Source organism: Vipera ursinii (assembly GCF_947247035.1).
Source record: "Vipera ursinii genome assembly, chromosome: 10".
Taxonomy (NCBI): domain Eukaryota; kingdom Metazoa; phylum Chordata; class Lepidosauria; order Squamata; family Viperidae; genus Vipera; species Vipera ursinii.
Window position 1 is genome coordinate 22,608,346 of NC_139520.1, and position 20,136 is coordinate 22,628,481.

The 20,136-nt window shown below is 56.4% G+C and overlaps 1 protein-coding gene across 1 annotated transcript in view; it reads left to right on the plus strand.

The window, feature by feature from the left end:
- The first annotated feature begins 2,582 nt into the window (after positions 1–2,582).
- Positions 2,583–20,136, plus strand: part of LOC310644941 (uncharacterized protein) — a 30,825-nt gene continuing 13,271 nt past the window's right edge. The window contains exons 1-20 of the mRNA XM_083370277.1: positions 2,583–2,747; positions 2,837–2,951; positions 6,975–7,174; positions 8,188–8,334; positions 8,551–8,706; positions 8,806–8,950; positions 9,392–9,567; positions 9,763–9,891; positions 10,310–10,495; positions 10,757–11,001; positions 11,632–11,774; positions 12,370–12,594; positions 12,829–13,047; positions 13,378–13,508; positions 13,610–13,756; positions 14,153–14,350; positions 14,882–14,981; positions 15,602–15,798; positions 15,893–16,129; positions 16,492–16,612. Coding sequence (XP_083226403.1) covers positions 2,691–2,747; positions 2,837–2,951; positions 6,975–7,174; positions 8,188–8,334; positions 8,551–8,706; positions 8,806–8,950; positions 9,392–9,567; positions 9,763–9,891; positions 10,310–10,495; positions 10,757–11,001; positions 11,632–11,774; positions 12,370–12,594; positions 12,829–13,047; positions 13,378–13,508; positions 13,610–13,756; positions 14,153–14,350; positions 14,882–14,981; positions 15,602–15,798; positions 15,893–16,129; positions 16,492–16,612 — 3,274 coding nt within the window. The 5' untranslated portion in view covers positions 2,583–2,690. The remainder of the gene's footprint in view (positions 2,748–2,836; positions 2,952–6,974; positions 7,175–8,187; positions 8,335–8,550; positions 8,707–8,805; positions 8,951–9,391; positions 9,568–9,762; positions 9,892–10,309; positions 10,496–10,756; positions 11,002–11,631; positions 11,775–12,369; positions 12,595–12,828; positions 13,048–13,377; positions 13,509–13,609; positions 13,757–14,152; positions 14,351–14,881; positions 14,982–15,601; positions 15,799–15,892; positions 16,130–16,491; positions 16,613–20,136) is intronic.

A 20,136-nucleotide genomic window follows, 5' to 3' on the forward strand; every position in this document is an offset into this window, starting at 1 on the left:
AGCCAGGGCCAGGTGCCAGTTTTCGCTCTTCAAATTGGAGGAAAAGTCACAAAGAGAATGTCTCTTCCACGGTGCTGTGGCCGACTTTGGGCAACCAGTTGGAAAGCCGCCTTCCAGCACTGTTAACAAAAGCAAGTGCCTCGCTGTCAGTTTCAGAAACAAGCTTTCTCAAAGGAAGCTGATATGTAACCCTGTGAAGTCACATTATCTCTTTCTGATTCTCCCAAAAGTGCTTTCCCCAAAAGGTAACTGGAGCTTCTTGGATTTTCTTTCCTTTGAAAACATTTCATTCTAATCCAATAAGCAGCTCTTCCTTCCTCCCTCCCTCCCTCCCTCCCTCCCTTCCTTCTTTTTGGAAAAAAGCACCTTTGGGACAACCATGATCTGGATGAATGAGAATCTCCAAAGGTTCTTCTTTCTGACTCCTCTTTGCCTGCTCTAGAAATGGAGGGGCCTTCCCCACTTGAGAAAGGCAGCCGATGCAGGAAGATGCCACCAGAGGGCGCTCTGAGAGCACCCTGCTTATTTTCTCTCTCCTGAACACCCACTTGAGGTTTTAAATTTAAGGAAATCCCAAAATGAGTGGTTTTAATTCCCACCGAGAGGATGGTTGGATAGCAGCCAAAGAAAGAGAAACACTATTTACCTGCTAACTTTTGGGAGTGAAATTCAGAAGACCTGGGGGCCTCCAGACCACGGGGTGGGACATGCAGGAAAATTGCCGTTTACTTGATTGGCTTTTAAATATAGCTTACTTCTGATCAATACATGGAGTAAGTCAAGGTCATGATGGTGGTTCCTGGCTTCCCTCTACAGATCTCCTAAGAGTGCCAGTGGCTGAGAGCCTGTGCAAGAGGGGCTTCCTGTTCGAAGTCTGCCCTGGGCGTCCCCCAGCCCCGCTGGGCCTTGACCTGCTCCCTTCCTGTGTTGCTAAGGCAGCAGGCAAGAGGGCCAGGCAGCCTCACTTGTGGCTCTGAGACCTTTGCAGAAGTATGTCGTTGCAGTGTGTAAGTGTGTGTGTACATACGTATACCAAGTGCATCATCAAAGGGGAGAGGACAAGTCTGGATCTGCTCACTGCCTTTGGCAAAGTGGAAGTGCTGCAGCTGAACAGCCCAATGACAGCTGTTCTCTCATCCTCTGGGCTGGCTGAATAAGAGGTCCAGGAGGTGCCTTGCGGGATCCTGCCAAAAATCAACTCTAAGCTTGGTCTGAATTACGATTTGCCTGGGTTCAAAGGGAGCCTGCAGCCCTTTTTCCATGGAAGTACTGGTGCTTCTGTGGCCTAAACACAGGAAGCTTTTCCTTTCCTTTAGACAGAGACCCCGCCCTGCTCCCCCACCAGGTGATCCCATCCGATTGGCATTTGCAAATGTAATCTTGATCCACCAGAGGACTCATGCAATCCAAGCCGCTTTCCCACAGCACCCTCCCCACATGCCTCTGAAGAGCTCCAGGGCCCCAGCGGTCCCTGTTTTGGCCCCTCCCCGAGGGAGGTTTCACACTGCACCTGAAAAAAGCCTTGCAGCTGCTCTCTGGGAACTCCGACTTGGAGGCTCCCAAAGAAGCTGGGGGTGCTGGGCTGATGGAGGAGCAGGGAAAGACACCCACAAACAAACACAAACATTCTTTGTCCAGACTGTAAATCCTTTCTACCAATGCAAGCAGTATATAAATTCACTTGTATCCATACATATTGCAGATATAACATTAAAAAAAATTGCATTCTCCAGGCCTCTCTTTTAGCTCAGTGACTGAAAACTTTAATATATTTTATACTTTTAAATATCAAATTGGCATTTAAAATATCTCAGACACTCCAATTTTTAAAATACTAATTGTTTTTTAATTGTTTAGGTCCTGCCTCCTGCCCATCACCAGAGGTGGTGCAAAAAAGGCACCCACTCCAGATTCCCTGGAAGAACTTCAGCACCCTTCCTGCCTGCCCGGGTTGGTGGTTGGGTGGAAAGCAGCACCCGAGAAAGTTGGTTTGGCACAAGGGGCAGAAGTGGGCGCTGCCTGGATCCTTTGTGGCCAGAGCCTGACTGTTGTGGGGAACCAGTGGGGTTGCGGGGGGGGGGGCGAAATGGGGAGGCCTTTCAAGGCACGCCAGGAGGGAGGGGGACCTGCCCGGTGGCTGCTGACTAGCCCCCCTCCGCGGCTCCCCGCCTCTCTCGGGTCTCGCCGCTTCCTGCTCTCCGGCTCTTCAGGCGCCGCCGAGGTTGCGGGGAGAGGCCGGCCGGGCGCCGAAAGACTGAGCGGCGGAGGGTCCCGGCACTGGCGCAAAGGGGAGCCCGCACGAGCGACGGGCAGCTGCGGGGGGAGGGTCGGCAGCTTTCGCCTCCTCTCGCTCGGGGACCGGCTTCGGCCCGAGCGGGTGACGGACCGGGGAATCGCCTCCCTCGGGCCCGATGAAAGGAGGGGAGGGGCTCCCCGAGCTCGGCTTCGGCGGGAAGCGCCCTCCGGCGAGCGCTTCGCTCCGGCTCTCGCACGCCGGGTGGGCCCGCCGATCCCCGCGCCCTGGCGGGAAGCGACGGGGGAGGGGAGGGGAGGGGGCGGTGGGGGAGGGGCCAGCTGGAGCCCCGCCCGCAAACCCTCACCTGGCGCGGCGCCTTTAAAGGCCTGGCAGGGCAGGCGGAGCCCATTCAGCGAGCGGCGCGCCAGTGGCGTCCCCCTCTTCGACGGCGGCGATGGGCTGGCGGCGGGCTGCGCGCCTCCTCCCCGTGGCCTTCCTCGTCCTCCTCCAGGTGAGCGCCGCCCCGATGCCGCCCGGTTCTTGCGGGGCTCTCGGGAGGGTGCCAGAAGCCTGAGACGCCCCCCCTTTCCCCCTCCGCAGGTGGACCGCCGCTTGGCCGCCTGGCCGCCTCCCTGCCGCTCTGGCTTCGCCTCGCGGCGCTTCGGCTTCGCGATGCCCGACGGGCAGCCGACTCCGGGCCAGGTCTTGGGCGAAGGTAAGCCCGAGGCGCATCTCCTCCGTCCTGGCTCCCCCCTCTCCGAGAGGCCCCTTCGTCCCGCCCTCGGCTCCTTCCCCCCCGCGGGGGCTGCTTGGGGCGGGAAGCCGCTGCCCCCTTCCTGGGCCAGGTGCGTGCCGCGGGCGGAACTTGCTGCTCCCTTCCCGACGGGGGGCGGCTCCGAAAAGGCAGCGGCTGGCCGGGAATCGCTGGGGGGCTTTTCCTGCCCCCGCCCGCTGCTCTCCTTTCCTTCGCTGGACGCCCGTCGAGCGGGGAGGCGGGCCGAGTTCAATTCAATTCCAGACCAATTCTGAACTTGTCGGGCCTGCGGCTGCGGCTGCTGCTGCTGCTGCTGCTTTTCCGATCTTTTGCGCCCAAAGCTCGGCTCCGAACTGAGTCTTAGGAGGTCCCGAATCCTCCAGGGCTAAACGCCGATTGACTTGGAGTCCCTTCGAAACTGAAGGATTACTTTGGGGGCCTGTTAGGGGCTTTTAATCCATCCATTGCTCGATCGCGATTTGTTCCCTGGAGAGTTCTCCTTGGATCTAGCATGGCGGACGGGCAACTTTCCTAGGAATGGGGGAGGGGTAGTCCACAGGGACCACCTCTGCTTCTCCACTTTGGTTCTAAATTGTTTAAGTCACCACCACCACGTTTGAAGGTGGGGCCGTAGTTAAAAGCAAGAAAAATAATTCCTCTTGCTGAAAAAGTAAGGGGGGGGGGAGACTGTAGAAAGTGGAGTGTGGTTTCCACCCCCACCCTTTGAATTGGCCTGTGGCGGGCGAGGCTGAGCACGCAGGACCAGGCTAGGGTGCTTGGGGGTGCAGAGCGAGGCCTTTGCCCCAGCATAAGGGCATGGTGGGCTTGGTCAATCCCCCCCAATGCCTCCCCAGCTGCCTTCCTTTGGCCCAGTAGTGGGTGTTGCCTCAGCCATTGTCCGAATACCACCCCCCCCCAGCTCCCGGAAGGGGCTGTTGTTGTGCAAAACAGGCCCATTGTGTGCCAAACAGAGGCTGGTCTGTCTCTGCTTCAGCACTGGGTCCTGCCAGGAATCCCTTAACTCCCTCTGCCCCGGCCCCCTGCAGCCCAGCACTGCCCTGCTCTCCCCAAGGCCTGGGAGGATGAGGATGGCCAAATCTGACCCCAGACTTGGAGGCTGCTGGACGCCAGCCTGGGCTTCTCCCAGTGGCTGCTGGGTTACCTCTGTAGTCCAACGAAGACCCCTTAAAGCTAGTGGCTCTTTGTAGTCAGGACCTGGCCGGGCCTTTTAGAAGGGAGGGAGGAAGAGTTCTCCTCCCCCCCATGAGTTATTCTCCCCTCCCCTGTAATTCCATTCTCCCAAGCGAGGGACTCTCAGGGTGGGTGCTCTACTTTGCCCATTCAGGAGGAGAAAATGGTGCAGAACTTCCCAGATCCAGTTTCTGTTCTGCTGCTCTGAGGAAGAGACCGGTGCAACACCTGAAAACATGCAGGGCCTGAGTTCTACCTCTTAGATGGTCCAGACAGCTGCTTTAAAGTGTGAGGCCCTGGCAAAAAAGTTGGAGGGTTGGGTCAGAGGTAGGAGATTAGGACACTTAGTCAGAGTGTGGCCAAAAGGCTATTTTAGCCCTGCCATTCTCAGCCCTGGATTAAACTCCAAGGGTTGCCTTGGCAGTGAGGTTGGGGGGGCTTTTCTAGAGACCCTCCGTAGTAGATGCCCCTTCCCAGCAGTTGTGAATGATTATGGGCCGTGAAGTTATTGTTAACAGTTAATGACCACCGGATATGCAGGTAGTTCTGTCCCTGAGCTAGTCTGAATTGTGAGTGTGGTGCATTTTTTTCACTGTGACTTTTGCTCCAAAACATCCTTGCAATGTAAGTATGTCAAGGTGTTTGTGCTCTCTGTTGGGCCAGAGGTCAGTGGGCCAATCCTGCAAAAAAAAAACACCTCAACATTAAATGAGCTTGGTGTTTACTAAGACATTTAGAAACAGACTAATTTGTCCCCCCCCCCCAGTCTGGTGGTGTTTTCCTCACCTTTGGGGCAGCTTGACCCTGTGCTGGAGGGGCCTTGACATGAGATAAGGTTGTTGCTCTGTAGGCGGCTGCAGCCTTAAAATTCCAGGGACGCTGCAGAAAGGGGAAGGGGTGGCCTGTTAACCCCTCCCTGCCCACCTCCTGGCTATGCTTGGGAAGAGAGGGGGGAGGGAGCAGGGGAAGCACCCCATCCCCCACCCCATATGAGCTGTCCTTGGCCAGCAGGAGGGGAGCAGCCCTTTGATGGTGGGAAGGGAGGAAGAGGCAGCCCTGAATGGGCAACCAGGACATGGCAAAGGCCCCGGAGTGAGCATCCCCATGAGCTGGGAGGAGCCGCCAGTTAAGTGCACCAGTGGCTGTTTGTCCACACTCTCCGAGGGTAAGTGACGGTTTAGGGCCAAGAGGCAAAGCGTCTGGGCAGTTTCCGCTCCACTCTTGGCCCACCTCCTGGGAAAGAGCAATTTGCAGTAATGGCATGGAGGGTCTGAGATGCTGCTCACGGCTGCCAAATGGGTCCTGTGAGTGGTGAGAGCGCTGCTTCATGGGCAGAGAGCCAGTTCTCTCCAGCTAAGCCACCGGCCCTTCTTCCCCACTGCTGGGCAGAGGGCCCTTCCGGGCGCTGGGCACCCATGCGTGGCTGCACGCTGGAGCGGATGGGGGGTGCCTTGGCCGTTCATGACCATCAAGCAGCCGTGGCAGGTTGGCTCAACCTCGCACCGTCCAAAGAGAGGCAGATTGTGTGCTGTGGCCTTACAAGGCAGGTCCAGTTGTGCTTGTTGCCTGGAAGTCTCTGGAGCTATTCATGTGAGGGGGGGGCTTCAGTGAAGAGAGCTTGGTGGGATCGAGGTGTGTTGCCTCCCACTGTAGCTTTTGCAGCCGGTGGAATAAGGATGGATCTCCAAAGTCAGCTGTGCTCGCAGCACCTTGAAGTGGAAGGATCCCTTTAGATCTTGCTCCCCGTGTTCTGGGTAGGAATCAAGAAAAACAGAGGGCTGGAGCCTCTACTGGGAGGGCTCTATTGGAGGGAGACCCTCAGTTCACTGTGTGTATGTGTGTGTGTGTGTGTGTGTGTGTGTGTGCACGCGTGTGCAGTGCAGCATCTGATGAGCATCTTTGTGGTTGAGGAGAGAGGCTTTTTCAGTATTCCACATATGGTGGGGAGGTGGTCTTTCCTCAAGACACCCCCCAGCGAAGCCCTCATTGCTGCTGCTGCTCCAAACCTATTGGCTGCTCTCTGCAGAGACCAGCCGGGGCTGCGTCTTTGGGGTGCTGAGGTCGGAGTGAGCTGCTTCTGGATGGGGTGATCTGGGTTGCTTTGACTGCTCTGTCCCGAGTGCTGAAAGAGGCTAGAGGTGTCTTGGCTGCCTTTCTCTTTCCTGAAACCTGTGAGGGTTTTGTTTGTTTTTTGGGGGGAGTCAAGTTGGGCCCCTATGACAGGCAAGGCTAGAAGTGCCTTCCTCCTGCCAGCTAAGGGGGAGAGGCAGTTTTCCCTGGTGAGACGGGGGGGGGGGGGGAGTGGGGCTGAGACCAGGCTGGAGCAACTTGCTTGTGGGTGTTTTCCTTTTAGTGCGGGGGAGCATAACCCAGGGAACGGGTGCCGCTCTGTGGGCTCTGCCACTGCAGAGGGCTTATCCTGATGGCCAGGCTGTGTGTGAGCCACGCCTGGGCTGCTGGAGAGGAGAGGCCAATTCCCTTATTGTGCACGTGGGGCAATGGACAGGAAACTTGGGTGATGGTCCCCCTCCCTCCCTCCCTCCTAAGCAAGCCAAGGACTGGCAGTGACAATCCCATTAAAGGAGGGCACACAAGATCCCAGCTTTCCAGACCCTCCCCCATCCCTCAGGTGGACAACTGCTAACTGCTTGCAGAGGGAAGGGGCGGGGCTCCTGCTGGCCAAAAGAACTGCCCTCTGCCAGTGCCATTTAAAGTGGGGAGGGGGTTATTTGGACCATATTTTTGTTAGAAGTTTCAGGTTTTCCCAAGTTGGTTGCTTTCGCTCCCCTCCAGTCAGGTTTGCCGACTGCCAGGGAACGGAGCCAGTTCGGTATGGCACCGACAGCACAGACCTGCAAGTGCGGACGGACAGAAAGGTGGTGGCGGTGCAGCAGGCACGGGAGAGGACTTTCAGAGTGCATGCCAGAGATTCCAGGGGGATCCAGTCATCGGCCTTGGTTGTCCTGCAGAACAAAGGCCCCGCTTCTTTGCAGGTAAGCTTCTGCTTCTGCCCTCGGGAGAGCCCAGGTGGCAGCGCCATGGCAACCTTTCTGTCTCCCTGGGCGGTTTTGGTGGAAACTCTGCTAATGGAGCACTGGGGCTCTGTGCAGGAGGTGGAATGTGGGGGGGGTCACTCCCCTGCAGCGGGGGAGGCTTTCACCTGGCCCAATGGAAGAGGAGGATTTGAACGAAAGCTTCACTGGGCAGGCACGATCCCAAAGAATTTGCGTCTTCAAACCAAACTGTACATCAGGATTGAAGTTTCCAGTACTGTGTAATCCTTCAGCTGTTGTTGGACTACAATTCTCAGCATCCCCAGCCAGCACAGCTAATTATAAGGCAGGCTGGTACAGGGGGTGGGGTTAATTCAATAGCATCTGGAGGGCAGCAGCAGCAGAACCATTATTGCACATGGACTTTGAGCAAAGTCATTAAAAAAATTTTTTTCCTGGAGTTCACCCAGGGCTTCACTTCTCAAACCAATCACAATAATGAATTTCTAAATAAATGTTCATAAAATGCAGGGATTACTCATTGTAACACTCTTTCTCTCTTTTTTGTCTTCAAGTGCAAAGAAATTCATATTTTCACGGAATAACAATAATTCTTTGATTCATCTTGGCTTCCTGTCCCCACCTTTTGAAAACATCCTTTAAAAGAGAATAGTTATAAATATGCTGTTAAAACAATCCATGTAGCAAGATGAATTCTTAGCTTTATGACATTATAAAAAGTCCACGGACAGCGGGAATTCTCCTGCTCCAGGAAATGCTTTCGTGTTTATATTTTCATCCTTGGGTTGGCTTTTGGCACTTTCTTGCGCACCCCAGTTCCTTGGGTCTGTAAATGAGGGTCGGGGCTGAGGTGATGGGGCCTCTGGTCAGTTGAGCTCAGGGAGGCCACGGCCGCTGGACAACGACTCTTGGGACAGTGGAGGCGCTGCTGGCCTTCTGGGCAAGGTGGCCGGGCCCCGTTTGCTGCCGCCTCAGAACGGCTGTCCTTGCAGGAGGAACTGCTGCCTGCCAGGCTGGTGGAATGGCGGGAGTTCTCATCGACCCAGCGTGGTCTGAAGCGGCAGAAGAGAGACTGGGTGATCCCCCCCATCAGAATGCCTGAGAATGAGAGAGGCCCCTTCCCCAAGAAGCTGGTTCAGGTAGGTGGAATCGGGAAGGGAGGATCTGGCTGGAGCTGACTTTTCTGGGTCATCAGACCGTCAGCCCAGACATCGCAGCCCGTGCAGAGGTGGTGCCAGGCTGGGCAAGGCCATTCCTGGGGCTGGGGGGATCCCTGTACTGATGGGCCAAGCTCCCTTTTTGGGGGGAGGGGGCCCCTACCAAGTGTAAGATGACCCTTTCTTTCGCTGCTTCAGATCAAATCAAACCGGGATAAGGAGACCAAGGTCTTCTACAGCATCACTGGGCAGGGGGCCGACACCCCTCCAGAAGGCGTCTTCATCATTGAGAAGGAGACAGGGTGGATGAAGGTGACGCGGCCTCTGGACAGGGAGAGCATTGAAAAATACCACGTAGGTGGTCCTCTTTCCCCAGAAGGTTCTGGCTGCAGTTGCAATCGGGAAGGGGCTGGAGGGCCTCAGGCATTCCACATGGGTTCCCTCTTTCCACAGCTTTTATCTCATGCGGTCTCTGAGAACGGCAAACCTGTGGAGGAACCGATGGAGATCATTGTCACAGTCACTGATCAGAACGACCACAAGCCCGAGTTCATCCAAGAGGTTTTCAGGGGGTCTGTCACGGAAGGAGCAACCCCTGGTAAAGAGGGGAAGATTTGGGGTGGGGGGGAGAAACTCGGCCCCAGCAGCCAGGAGGGAGGGAGACTCCTTAGATTCTGCACAGACCCTGCTAGGATTGTGCACAAAATGGGAAGGAGAGCTGAATTAATCCTGGTTTTGCCTGGAGTTGCCTTAATGGGTTTTGAACTCCCCACGTCTTTTCTCCTGAAACAAGCAAAGCTTCCTTTACTCTTCAACATCCCAGCCCAGAAGGAAGTTGGAGGAACACTTGTGGGCCCTCCCCCCCATCCCAGCCAGGGGCCCTTTCCCAGGTGGCATCCATCTTTTGGCTGAGGGAGGCAACTTCAAGCGCTGGGGCAGAGCCACAGTGGGGCCATCCAAAGAGGCGGCAAGGCTGGGGCAGGCGGGCCGACATCGGGCAGCTTCACACGGGCGCCGGCCCCACTTTTCTCTTTCCTAGGGATGTCTGTGATGCAGGTGATGGCCACTGATGCAGATGATGCCCTAGAGACCTACAATGGGGTTGTTGCATACTCCATCCTGAGCCAAGCGCCCCAGCAGCCCCATCCGCAGATGTTTGCCATCAACCGAGCGACGGGGACCATCAGTGTGATCGCCAGCGGCCTGGACCGAGAGGTAAGGGCGGGGCTGGGGAGGAGAAACAAACCTCCTCCTCCTCCTCCTCCTCCTCAAGGCCTAGCCAGGCTTCTCTCTGGCTGACCTGGCTGTTCCCTGAACTCTTCTCGGGTACAGCTGGATTGGGAAGGGCCGGGCCTTCCTTGGAGGGCGCTGGTCAGCTCAAGCGCTAACCGGAGCATTTTCTCTTCCCAGCGAGTGAGGGAATACACCTTGATCCTGCAGGCGGCAGACCTGGATGGGTTGGGCTTGACCACCACAGCATCGGCAGTGATAGAAATTACAGATGCTAACGACAACATGCCCGAGTTCACGGAGCCCATGGTAGCTGTTCTGCAGAGGCCGGGAGTGGGTCTTCCTGGGAATAGGCACGGGGTGCACAGCGTAGGAGCTCGGCTCTCTTCCCTTGGTTTACAGCACAAGCTGCAACTGGCATTTCTGTGAAGCTGCAATTGTGGTTTATGAACTGAGAGTGAAGGCCAAGCAAGCCAAGTCGTAGCTTAGTATGAATCCAGATTGTGGTTTGCTGTGATAGGTGTACAGATTTCATAGGGTGCCTGTGTAGCTGAGGTGTTTCCACCTGCCCTTGTCCGTAGTACATCCTCCCTCCAGGCTTGGCTAAATCGATGCTCTCCCTCTTAAACAGCCTGGAGGGCTGGCGGCTCCCCTGAGATGCCCAAGGACTGGGAGTGGGGGGTCATTAACCTTCAGACTCACAATTGGCTGCTTGCCCCTCCCTCAGTATTCAGCAGAGGTGGCAGAGAACATGGAAGGTGTGGAGGTGGTGAGGCTGGCCGTGACCGACAAGGATGAGCGCCACTCTCCTGCCTGGCACGCTGTGTACAGCTTTGTCGAGGGCAACGGTGGAGAGCTCTTTTCCATCTCAACGGACCCAAAGACCAATGAAGGAATCGTGAAAACAGCAAAAGTAGGCACAAACATCAGTACTTTGATGCACAAGCTCATTTGTGAGTGTCCGTGTGTGGTGTGTGCACACCCACCCACATGCAAAGAGGCTGGAGGGATGCTGGCTGGGGAATTAACATCCACACATTCAAAGTTGCCAAGATTGAAAAAGACCGATTTGGCCATTGCTGAGGTGACCGGATGAGGCTTGTTCCCTCCCTTCACGTGCAGCCTCAGCTGGGCAGTTGCATCTTGTGACGAGGCGCTTCCACCACCTTTTTAGGCCCTGGACTTTGAGACAAGAAAGCAGTTCGTTCTGCAGGTGGCAGTGGTCAACGAGGTGCCCTTTGCGGTGAAACTGTCCACCTCGACAGCCACAGTGGCCATCAGCGTGAAGGATGTGAATGAGGCCCCCATCTTTGCACCCCTGGTCCTGAAGGTGGAAGTCTTGGAGGACAGCCCAGTGGGGCAGAAAATTGCAGCCTACACTGCGCAAGACCCAGACACGATGCAGCCCCAGAAAATGAGGTGAGCTGCTTTGCCGAACAGCCAAAGGAGGGTCCCCCCACTGGCCTCAAGAGGTGGGGAGGAGCAGACGGAGCAGATGCTTGTGAAGACACCTTAGGGCAGAAGGACCCTCAGCATCTGCAGCTCTGGAAAGAGGCTACCTGAGCTGGTGGTGGTCCCGTCCCCCAGCAGCACTTTGGGGAACCCGGGTTGCTATTCATGGAAAGGAAGCTTGGGGCAGGGAAGAGGAAAGGCTGAGTGGAGCCATGGGGGGGAGGAATCAGATTTCACAGAGAGTCTAAGTGGAAGAAATAACTGAGGCAACAGCCTAAATTCCACAGCAAGCAAGCAAGCAGATTCCTGAGCCACCAGAGGTTGGTCAAGAGGTGCATTTTTTACACTGAAGAACTTCCAGGCTGCAGCTGTCTCTGCCTTCTCCGGCTCCTCTTTTCTTTCCTGGCACTTTTCCTTTCTGCACCTGCCAGCCCAGCCCGAGTTACGCTTCAGCTGGTCTGGGGGCCATTAGGGGCTCAGCTGTATTCCAGCAAAGCCTTTGTCTTCCAGGCCACGTGGGCCCCAAAAGCCTGTCTCCCCTCAGACCCGGCACCCCCCTCCCTCGTGGGACTCAGCCCGGATCCACTTTCCCTTCAGGTACTCCATGGGGAATGACCCTGCCCACTGGCTGGCTGTCCACCCAGAAACCGGCATCATCACTGCCAAGGCACCCCTGGACCGGGAGTCCCCCTTTGTCCAGAACAACACCTACATGGCTGTCCTGCTGGCTGCGGATGATGGTAAATGCTACTGGGCGGATGAGGGGGCCCTCCCCCCACCCCAGTGGTTGGGGAATAAAGTGCTCCTTTGTTGAGCTGAGAGCTGCCCATGTGAGGGGCACATGGTGGCTGGCTGCGGAGGCTGCCCGGTCATGAGAACCAGCCAGGAAAGGGGACGTCCCTGCTACTGAAGAGCTGCGTAGAGAGGCCACGCCCACCGGGGGGAGCATCGTTCCTGCCCTGACTTCCTGGAGGGGCCTTAACCCCCCCCCCCCACGATCTATCTTGTACTGGTTCAGATTAAGCTGTAATGCCCGACTGCCCCATTCTGAGCTCACTCTGCTGTTAGCCAGAGCCAAGGTGGGGGATTTCCTGGGCAGACACAGCAGCCTCCAGAGCAACAGTGGTTGCCAGCAGGAGCCTTGGGGGAGAAATGGGGCAAGATATAGCAGGAGAATTGGGGGCTGTAGGGGTGCAGAAGTGGGCGCCTTGTTCCCCCTTCCTCTGAAACAGCCTGAAGCGCTTCAACTCAACACTCGCACATCTTTATAATCTGGCTTTTGTTGCTGCTCTGTTTTAAACATGGCTCACCCCCACCCCGGTGCTCTGCCCACAGGAAGCCCCCCAGTGACAGGGACGGGAACACTGCTGCTGACCCTCCTAGATGTGAATGACCACGGCCCCGAGCCCGACCGGCGGAAGTTCACTGTGTGCAACCATGATCCAGCACCCCAACTGCTGCGCATTTCGGACAAGGACCTTCCCCCCCACACCTCCCCTTTCCGGGCCGAGCTCATCCACAACTCGGAGGAGAACTGGGCAGTCGAGATGGACAGCGAAGGTGGGCTGCCTTGGTGTCCTGGGAAATGGGCACTGAACTTACTTCCAGGAAGCTCGGTGCCAGGGTAGACACCCCCATCTGGCACCACGTGTGTCCTCTGCCCTCTTGCTCACCAAGCACAATTCATCTCCCGCAGTCCGGCAGGTAGATGGGTTCCCAGGAGGAGGGAGGAGGAGGCCTGGGTTGGCATTTGGTCTGACCATTTTCTCTCTGGTGCCCATCTGACTCCTTCAGGGGAGACGGCCATCCTGAAGCTGCTGAAGTCCCTGAAGCGAGAGACCTACGACGTCTACCTGCGGCTCCTCGACCAGCAGGGCAAGTCACACCTGACCATCCTCAGGGCAACCGTCTGCGAGTGCGAGGGAGAGGTGGACGAGTGTCCGGAGGAGCGAATAGCTGTCGTTGGGGCGCCCATCATCCTTGCCATCTTGGGGGCCGTCTTGGCCCTTCTGAGTGAGTACGCAAAGGGCTGTCCTGCCGTGGGGATGGGGCTCAAGGGGCCGGGCATTGTCTCCTAGCTGGTAAAGTCGCACATCAACCAGGCACTGCTTTTGAGAGTGACCACAGCTGGGCAACGTCTCCAGCGAGGCTGACAGATGCAGAGCATGGCTTTCTCTGGCCATATGAAGAAGCCTTTGGTGTGAATTACTTCTTCATACCACCCCCATAATACTGAGGACTAGAACCATGGCTTCCCCAGAGTATGGTGGATGGGTCGCACCCTCACTTGGCTGCGACTTCAGCAGAAGCACCCACTGAGCTTGGCTGGATTCTGTGTTCCAGTCCTGCTGCTGCTGCTGCTGCTCTTCGCGAGGAGGAGGAAGGTGGCAAAAGAGCCACTGCTGCTGCCAGAGGACGACACCCGGGATAACATCTTCTACTATGGTGAAGAAGGAGGGGGCGAGGAGGATCAGGTGGGCCCCCCAGGGAAGGGCCGAACTCCAGTTTGTGATTGTGCCTGGGGTGCAAGCTTTGCATCAAGCCCCAACTGGCTCCTCCTCCTCTGTCCCAAAAGGACTATGACCTCAGCCAGCTGCACAGGGGACTGGACCCCCGCCCAGAAGTCCTCTTGCGGAATGACGTTGTGCCAACCCCTTTGCCAGCCCCGCAGTATCGCCCCCGCCCTGCAAACCCTGATGAGATCGGCAACTTCATCTGCGAGGTAAGTGAGGCTGTGGGGGCAGGGCAGGCCCTGGCACCTCCCGCTCTGCTGCCTTGGGTTGCCGGTCTTGGGGGTTGCCTGAATGTATCTTCTGCCCCCTGTAAGCAGGCAGAGCCACCCGGTGCTGAGGGTCACGGGTGTGTGTGTGTTTATACGTTTAGCAAAATTATTATTCAGATAAGGACGCTACAATCGACTGAACCCCATTTTAAGGCTGATCCTGCAGGTTCTAGGTTTCCCGGCAGGGCCCACAGCTCCAAATTTGGAGCAGCTCAGGACTGCCTTCGCCTCTGGCTGGCCTGCCCAGATCAGCTGGGACGAGGAGGCATCTGAAGTTCCGCATATGCCACTGTCCCACAGACAGATGCCCCACCTGCTTCCTCCTTTCTCACCCAGAACCTGAAGGCTGCCGACCTGGACCCCACGGCGCCTCCCTATGACTCCCTGTTGGTCTTTGACTACGAGGGCGGGGGCTCCGAGGGGGGCTCCCTCAGCTCCCTCAGTTCCTCAGCCTCCAGTCAGGACCAGGACTACGACTACCTGCACGAGTGGGGCAGCCGCTTCCAGAAGCTGGCAGACCTGTACGGGGGAGGCGTGGCTGACTAGGGGGCTCTGCCCTGCAACCAACCCCCTCCCTGAAGCTGCGCCGATGACTGACACTGCTTGGCACCCTGACCACCAGGCCATGCTGGAAGCCAAAGGGGCCGCCGTGGCCTCTGAGGGGCTCCAAGAGACGAACCTTTGACGTCTTTTGCGGGGGGGGCGCTCCGACTCTGCTTCCTGGGCAGAGGGCAAAGGGGACTCCGGACTGCCAAGGGGCCCCGGCTGTAGGCCAGGAAGTCTCCCCATTCCTTGATCTGGGGCTTCCTGGCTATCTGCAGCTGGAGGCGCTTCCCAAGATGGGCCTGGCGGGGGGGGGGAGGCTGGCGGCTGCCAGGATCATGGACCCCCGCCTTCCTGACCTTCTTCACTGCCTCTCTACTCTCATGTATTGTAGCTCAGTTAGGACTTGAGATTTCTTCCCTGTTTTTATAGCATGTGTGAAATAACTTGATAATCAGTAAAGGGCTGGACAATCAGGATGTAAACTTTTAATAAAAGCTTTTTTAAAAAAATTCACAACAGACCTGTGTCATGTTTTCTGAGGGAACCAAGCCTGTCCTGTGCCTGAAGAGCAGCAACCTTTACCTGTTGCCAGCCTTCACAGAACCACCCACCCACTTAGGTGAGGCAGAGGCTCCTGGCCCTCCCCAAACGCTTCTCCCCTTTTCCCCAGCCAGGAGGATCAAGCAGGGACCTGTTCTGGGAGGGAGAAGGGAAGCCAGAGCTGCAGCGCTTCTCAGGCTCCTGCCTGAAAGCCAGGTTTCCCCTCTCACCTGGCCGGGGGTCTTTCACCTGCATCATGCCGCGCCCTGGATGGGGAGCGATACCTGGGACCCACCCACACACACACACACAAAGGGTCGCGCCCCGCAGCAGGAGGCCGGGAAGAGCCTTCGCTCCTGGCCCTTGGCTGGCCGCCAGCTCCGCGCTCGCCCGACCGGTTTTTCCTGCCGCCGCAAGAGGCGGATTGATCCTTAGCCGCGGATGGGGCTGGCAGCCCGCCCGCCCGGGGCGAGAGGAGGCTAGGATTGCGAGGGGAGCGCAGCCCCCGCACCGCCCTGCCCGGGAAGGGATGCCCGATGCAGCCCCGCGCCGCGCCGGCCGCAGAAGAGTCGGGTTGCCCGGGGCGAGCGCCGCCTCCCGGAGGGGAAGCGCTCGCACCTCCCGGCCAAAGGACCGGATCGCTCCGGGGTCACCCCCGGCTGCAATTGAGTCAGTAAGCCCGGCTCACGCGTGGCGCAGGCTTCGCCGCCCCTCGGCTCAGGCAGTTCCCGGGCAGCTCAGCGGAAGGCGCAGGCCGGCGAGCGCTCCTTCGACGGCCCCTTCTCTCCCTCCCCGGGCCACAGCGGCGCAGTTTCGTGCAGCTCTTCCCGGCCACCTTCGCCCAGGAGTCCCGGCGCTGCCCGCGGAAGGCGCCCCTCGGCCAAGCGGCCGCCTGGGCTCGACGAGGGCGCCCTCGCAGCCGGCGGCTTCTCCCCCCCCCCCCGGAGCTGGGGAGGCGGCGTCCTCCCCAACCTGGCCCGGCGGCCGTAGCCATCGGGGAGCAGCCGGGCGGGGGCTGAAGCCACCGCACCTGCGGGTCCCGCGGGCCGGGGCGGGGGCAGGGCGAGGCCGCCGGGGGCCGCCCCCTCCTCCCTGGGGCGGGGCTTCCTGCGCGGGCGGAGCCTCACCTGCCACAACCGGAGCGGCAGCCTGGCCGAGGCAAAGTTTGCTGCGATGGGGACCCAGGCGGGGCTCGGCCTGCTGCTGCTGCTGCTGCTGCTGCTCCAGGTAAGACGGGGCGGGCGCTGGAGCCCTTCGGCTTAGCCGCGTTGGGGACCGGGGCTGGCGGGTCTCTTTCCCGCCTTGTTTTCTGGGCCCCCCTCAGCTTCCCTCCCATGCCCAGCCAGCCCTGGGCCCAGCGGGGCCCCTCTCTCCCCCTTCCCCTGGGTCTCTGGCCATGAACCTTCCTCTGCTGGGAGGCCCCACCTTGGACTCTGGGATCCCTTCGGAAGGCTTTGCCCCAGGGGGGCTCCGAGGGCTCGGGAGCAGAAGGGGCTTCGGACCCCCACCTCCTTCTCCAGGGGCTTCCTCTGGATGAGCCTTTGGGGCTGTGCGCCCCCCTCCCCTGACTCGCCTCTTTGGCTTCCCAGGGTGAAAAGGCGCTCAGCACGGATGGGGCAGAGGCCTCTTGTATGCCAGGATTCAGCTCGTTGGCCTACGTGTTCCAGGTGCCCAGGCGGGACTTGGAGAGGGGCCAGATGCTGGGCAGAGGTGAGAGACCCCCTGGGCCATTGCTGGCTGCCCCGTCAGGGGTGGAGTGGGAGGGGGAGAGTGAATGGTGTTCCCCCCTTCCAGATAGGAGGGCATCTGCTGCTGCTGCTGCTGCTGTGGGAGGAAGGAGAGGTTGCATTCAGATTCCTTTTCCATTTCCTGCTTTGTGAAAGGGAAAGTGGTGGCTCTTTGGGGAATCTGTAAAATGGGTGTGTTGACCTTCTGTCTCTCTTGAGACGGAGGACCACTCAGTGAAGCATTAAAAGTGGAAGTTTCCATCCGGAAGGATGAATTTCAATCCTCAAAAAGCTGATCTCATTCAGCTCCATTAGACTGAGCACTTCACGTGTGAGAGTTGACTATACTGCTTACTAATTTATTTTGTTTTTGTTCTTATTGTTTTTTCTGGTAAAGTTTTTAAATAATGTTGCAATCCATCCAGAATTTGGTGTGATGGGGCAGCTTGGAAATATTTCCAAGAATAATTTCCACCCCCAGGGTTGCTTTCTTTGTATTAATGGCTTCAGTATATTGCTTCTGGTTTTGAACCTTGTAAGCTGCCCAGATTTGTTGGCAACTTAGAAGTGTACCTTGCAAATAAATAAAAATATAGTCATGCTAAGAAGTTCCCAAAGTTCCTGCCTGGGGCAGTTTAAAATGTAAGAGGAAGGCCCAAGGCTGTGGCCCTCGGCGGCAGCCCGAGGAAGGAAGAGGAAGCCTCAGCCTTCTCCCGAACTGAGCTCTGTGGTGAGACACCCCGAGGAAGCCGTGCAGGTATTTCCAGTCAAGGCCCGGTGAGAGGGACAGCTGGGAAGCAGCCGCCCTGCTGTCCTTGGAGCCAGGCACGGGTTACCTGCCTGGCTCAGGTACTTTCCACCTGGCCTTTTCCTCCTCTGGCAAAGCAAGGTGGAGCTTGGCAGGAGGGTGAGGCCCGTTTCTCCTTGCAGCTGGGCAGGGTTGGGCCTGCACAGGCTGTGTGGTGTGTGTGTGTGTGTGTGTAGGTGCACACAAGCACTGTTTGAACTCTGATGGTCGCTTCTGGCTTCCTGCTGGCACTTCAGCCGTTGGGATGAGCCTGAGAGGAGGTGGCTGCCCCTTGTGTTGTGTCAACAGCCTCCAGTGAATCATTTACTTGGTCTCGGCTGAGCTGCTGATTTTTCAGCCCTGCTTCAAAAAGTCCCTCCGAACTGACCTTGCCTCTCGGCACAAACCGAGCAAGGGTCCAAGCTGGTTTCCCAACATCAGGCCTGGCCCTCCCCCCGCCGTACTGTGTTGGTGCTGGTTCGTTGATCTGGGCACCTTCACTTTCACATCCGGCACCCGAGGCAGCAGCTGCAGAGCCAAACCAGGGTGCTCTTTGCATAACTGGGCAGTTAACTCCAGCCCCGGCCTCTTCAGGGCTCTCAGTGCATCGGTTAGGATTTTTTCATTCAGCATATATTTTTGTTTTCAGGAATCCTTAATGCCGGCTTCTTCAACAAATGTCCAGAAAAAAATTTCTATGTGTGCTTTGCTGGCTATAAAGAACAGATGTGTGGGGAACAGTTCAGAAAGATCTTCAGGTGGCCGAGTTGATGATAAAGATGAAGAGTCTGCAACTGAGTGGAACATTTTAATCATGTTCTGGTCCTAGCTAATTTCAAAGAGACCTTAGATTAGTTTTCACATAGCCAGACTTTGAAAGTACAGTCATACTTGGGGTCAAACAATGTGGCTTAGTGCTGGCTATTGGAGGTGGCTTTTTCCAAGGGGCACCAGGACCTTCTTTTTTTTCCTTTGGAAATATTTTGCTTCTCATCTCAGAAGTTTCTTCAGTTCAGAACTGAAGAAGCTTCTTGGATGAGAAGTGAAACATTTTCAAAGAAAACCCCCAGAAAATCTAGTTGCCTTTTGGAAGGAAAAAAAAAAACACTTTTGGGGCAACCATGACCTGGATGATTGAGCATCTCCATAGACACTTTTTGTCTGGCCTCACCTCAAGAACGGCGCACCCAAAGTGGTCTCCCCTCAGCTGGTGTCCCTGTGAAAGCAGCGAGTGGGTTGGGGAGAACCTGTGATCTGCCCAGAGGTTGGTCTGGTCTTGTGAAGCAGACTCGGCCCAGGAGGGTACAAGTGATGGCTTTTCAGTCTTGGTGGTAGAGACGGGTGAAGGCTGCAAAGGTGTCATGAAAGGGTTTCTACCCTTTGTGGGGCTGAGAGGAAAAGTGAAATATTGTTTTATTACTGCACTTGTGTCGCAGTTTTAAAACTTTAAAGCTTCTTTCGACTCAAGAAGCATCCAACCCCTTCTACATAAAATACTACCAAAGCATAACATATTTTGGTATGTTGTCCTTAGTTCATTTCTTTCTGGGAAGTTTTGATTATTTAATGGCCTTGATGAACAAAAAGGCTAAACCAAGTTAAATTACAACGGATTGTCCATGAAAGCCACTGATACACCCACTTGGGTGCCAACAAATGTAATGTCTGTGGCTAAGAATTTTAAATATTTTCTCAGCTGCCTACAGAACAAAGGCATGAAATATTTTCCAGAGTTCTAAGGTTTTCGTGGATAATTCCGGAGGCCTTTCAGCCTTTGTGGATCATCTTCAGAAAAAGCATTGCCAAAGCCACCCAGCAGAACAAAACTTGTCTAGTTGCTTTAGCCTGGTTCATCAGATGCTCTACCAGGTCCTCTGCCCAGATGCCTTCCAGAAGTGCTGGAAAGTATGGGAGTTGCATGTAGCTCTGAAGGATGGGAGGTTGTCAGGGACAGAAAAATTGAATTCAGGGCAACTGTAAATCGACATAGCAACCAAGGGGATGAGGGCTGGTCTAAAACGATGTTGCCTCTTCCATTTTTCAAGCCTTGTGTTTGTGAGAGTAAGTTTCCCTAGTCTGTCATCATGTTGGCCTGCGAGCCCTGGTTTATGTATCGCGTGGTATTAGATGGGAGGAGAGTTTTCTTAGGCCAGGCCTTGTTATGATTAAGACTGGTCCATGGACCGGGGGTTGGGGACCCCTGTCTTAGGCCATCTGGATCCACAGGGACCTTTATTTGGACAAACTGCTCATTTAGTAGCTACCTTGCTTTCTTTTCCAGTCTGAACTGGAGCTGTTACTGAGTGCTGCTGTGAATAATAAAAGGACTTGAACCTTTATTCTTAGTAGTTTTTAAGATGTGGCGTCAAACTTTGAAAGGCGGCTAAAAGGGACTGCCTTGAATTGTGTGTCTTGTAATTCTCTGTGTGCCTCTGGTCTGCTGCCATCTTAAGAATTCCACCGGATCGCTCTCTCCTTCCTGGGGCCACCTTTGCATCGGTTTCCCATGGGGTTTTCTAGGTTCAGCTAGCGTGGTCTGTGTGCGAAAGAGGCTCCCTCCCTTTTGCCAGGTGTGGCTGGTTGGAGACTAGGCAGCCATTGGTGGGGCATGTTTGAGGTTCGATCCTTGTGCTGAGCTACTGGTAGGAGTTGATGACCTCAAGGACCCTTTTGAATTGAGTGTTCCTCGACATAGCGTGTGAGTGCGTACGCATGCAATA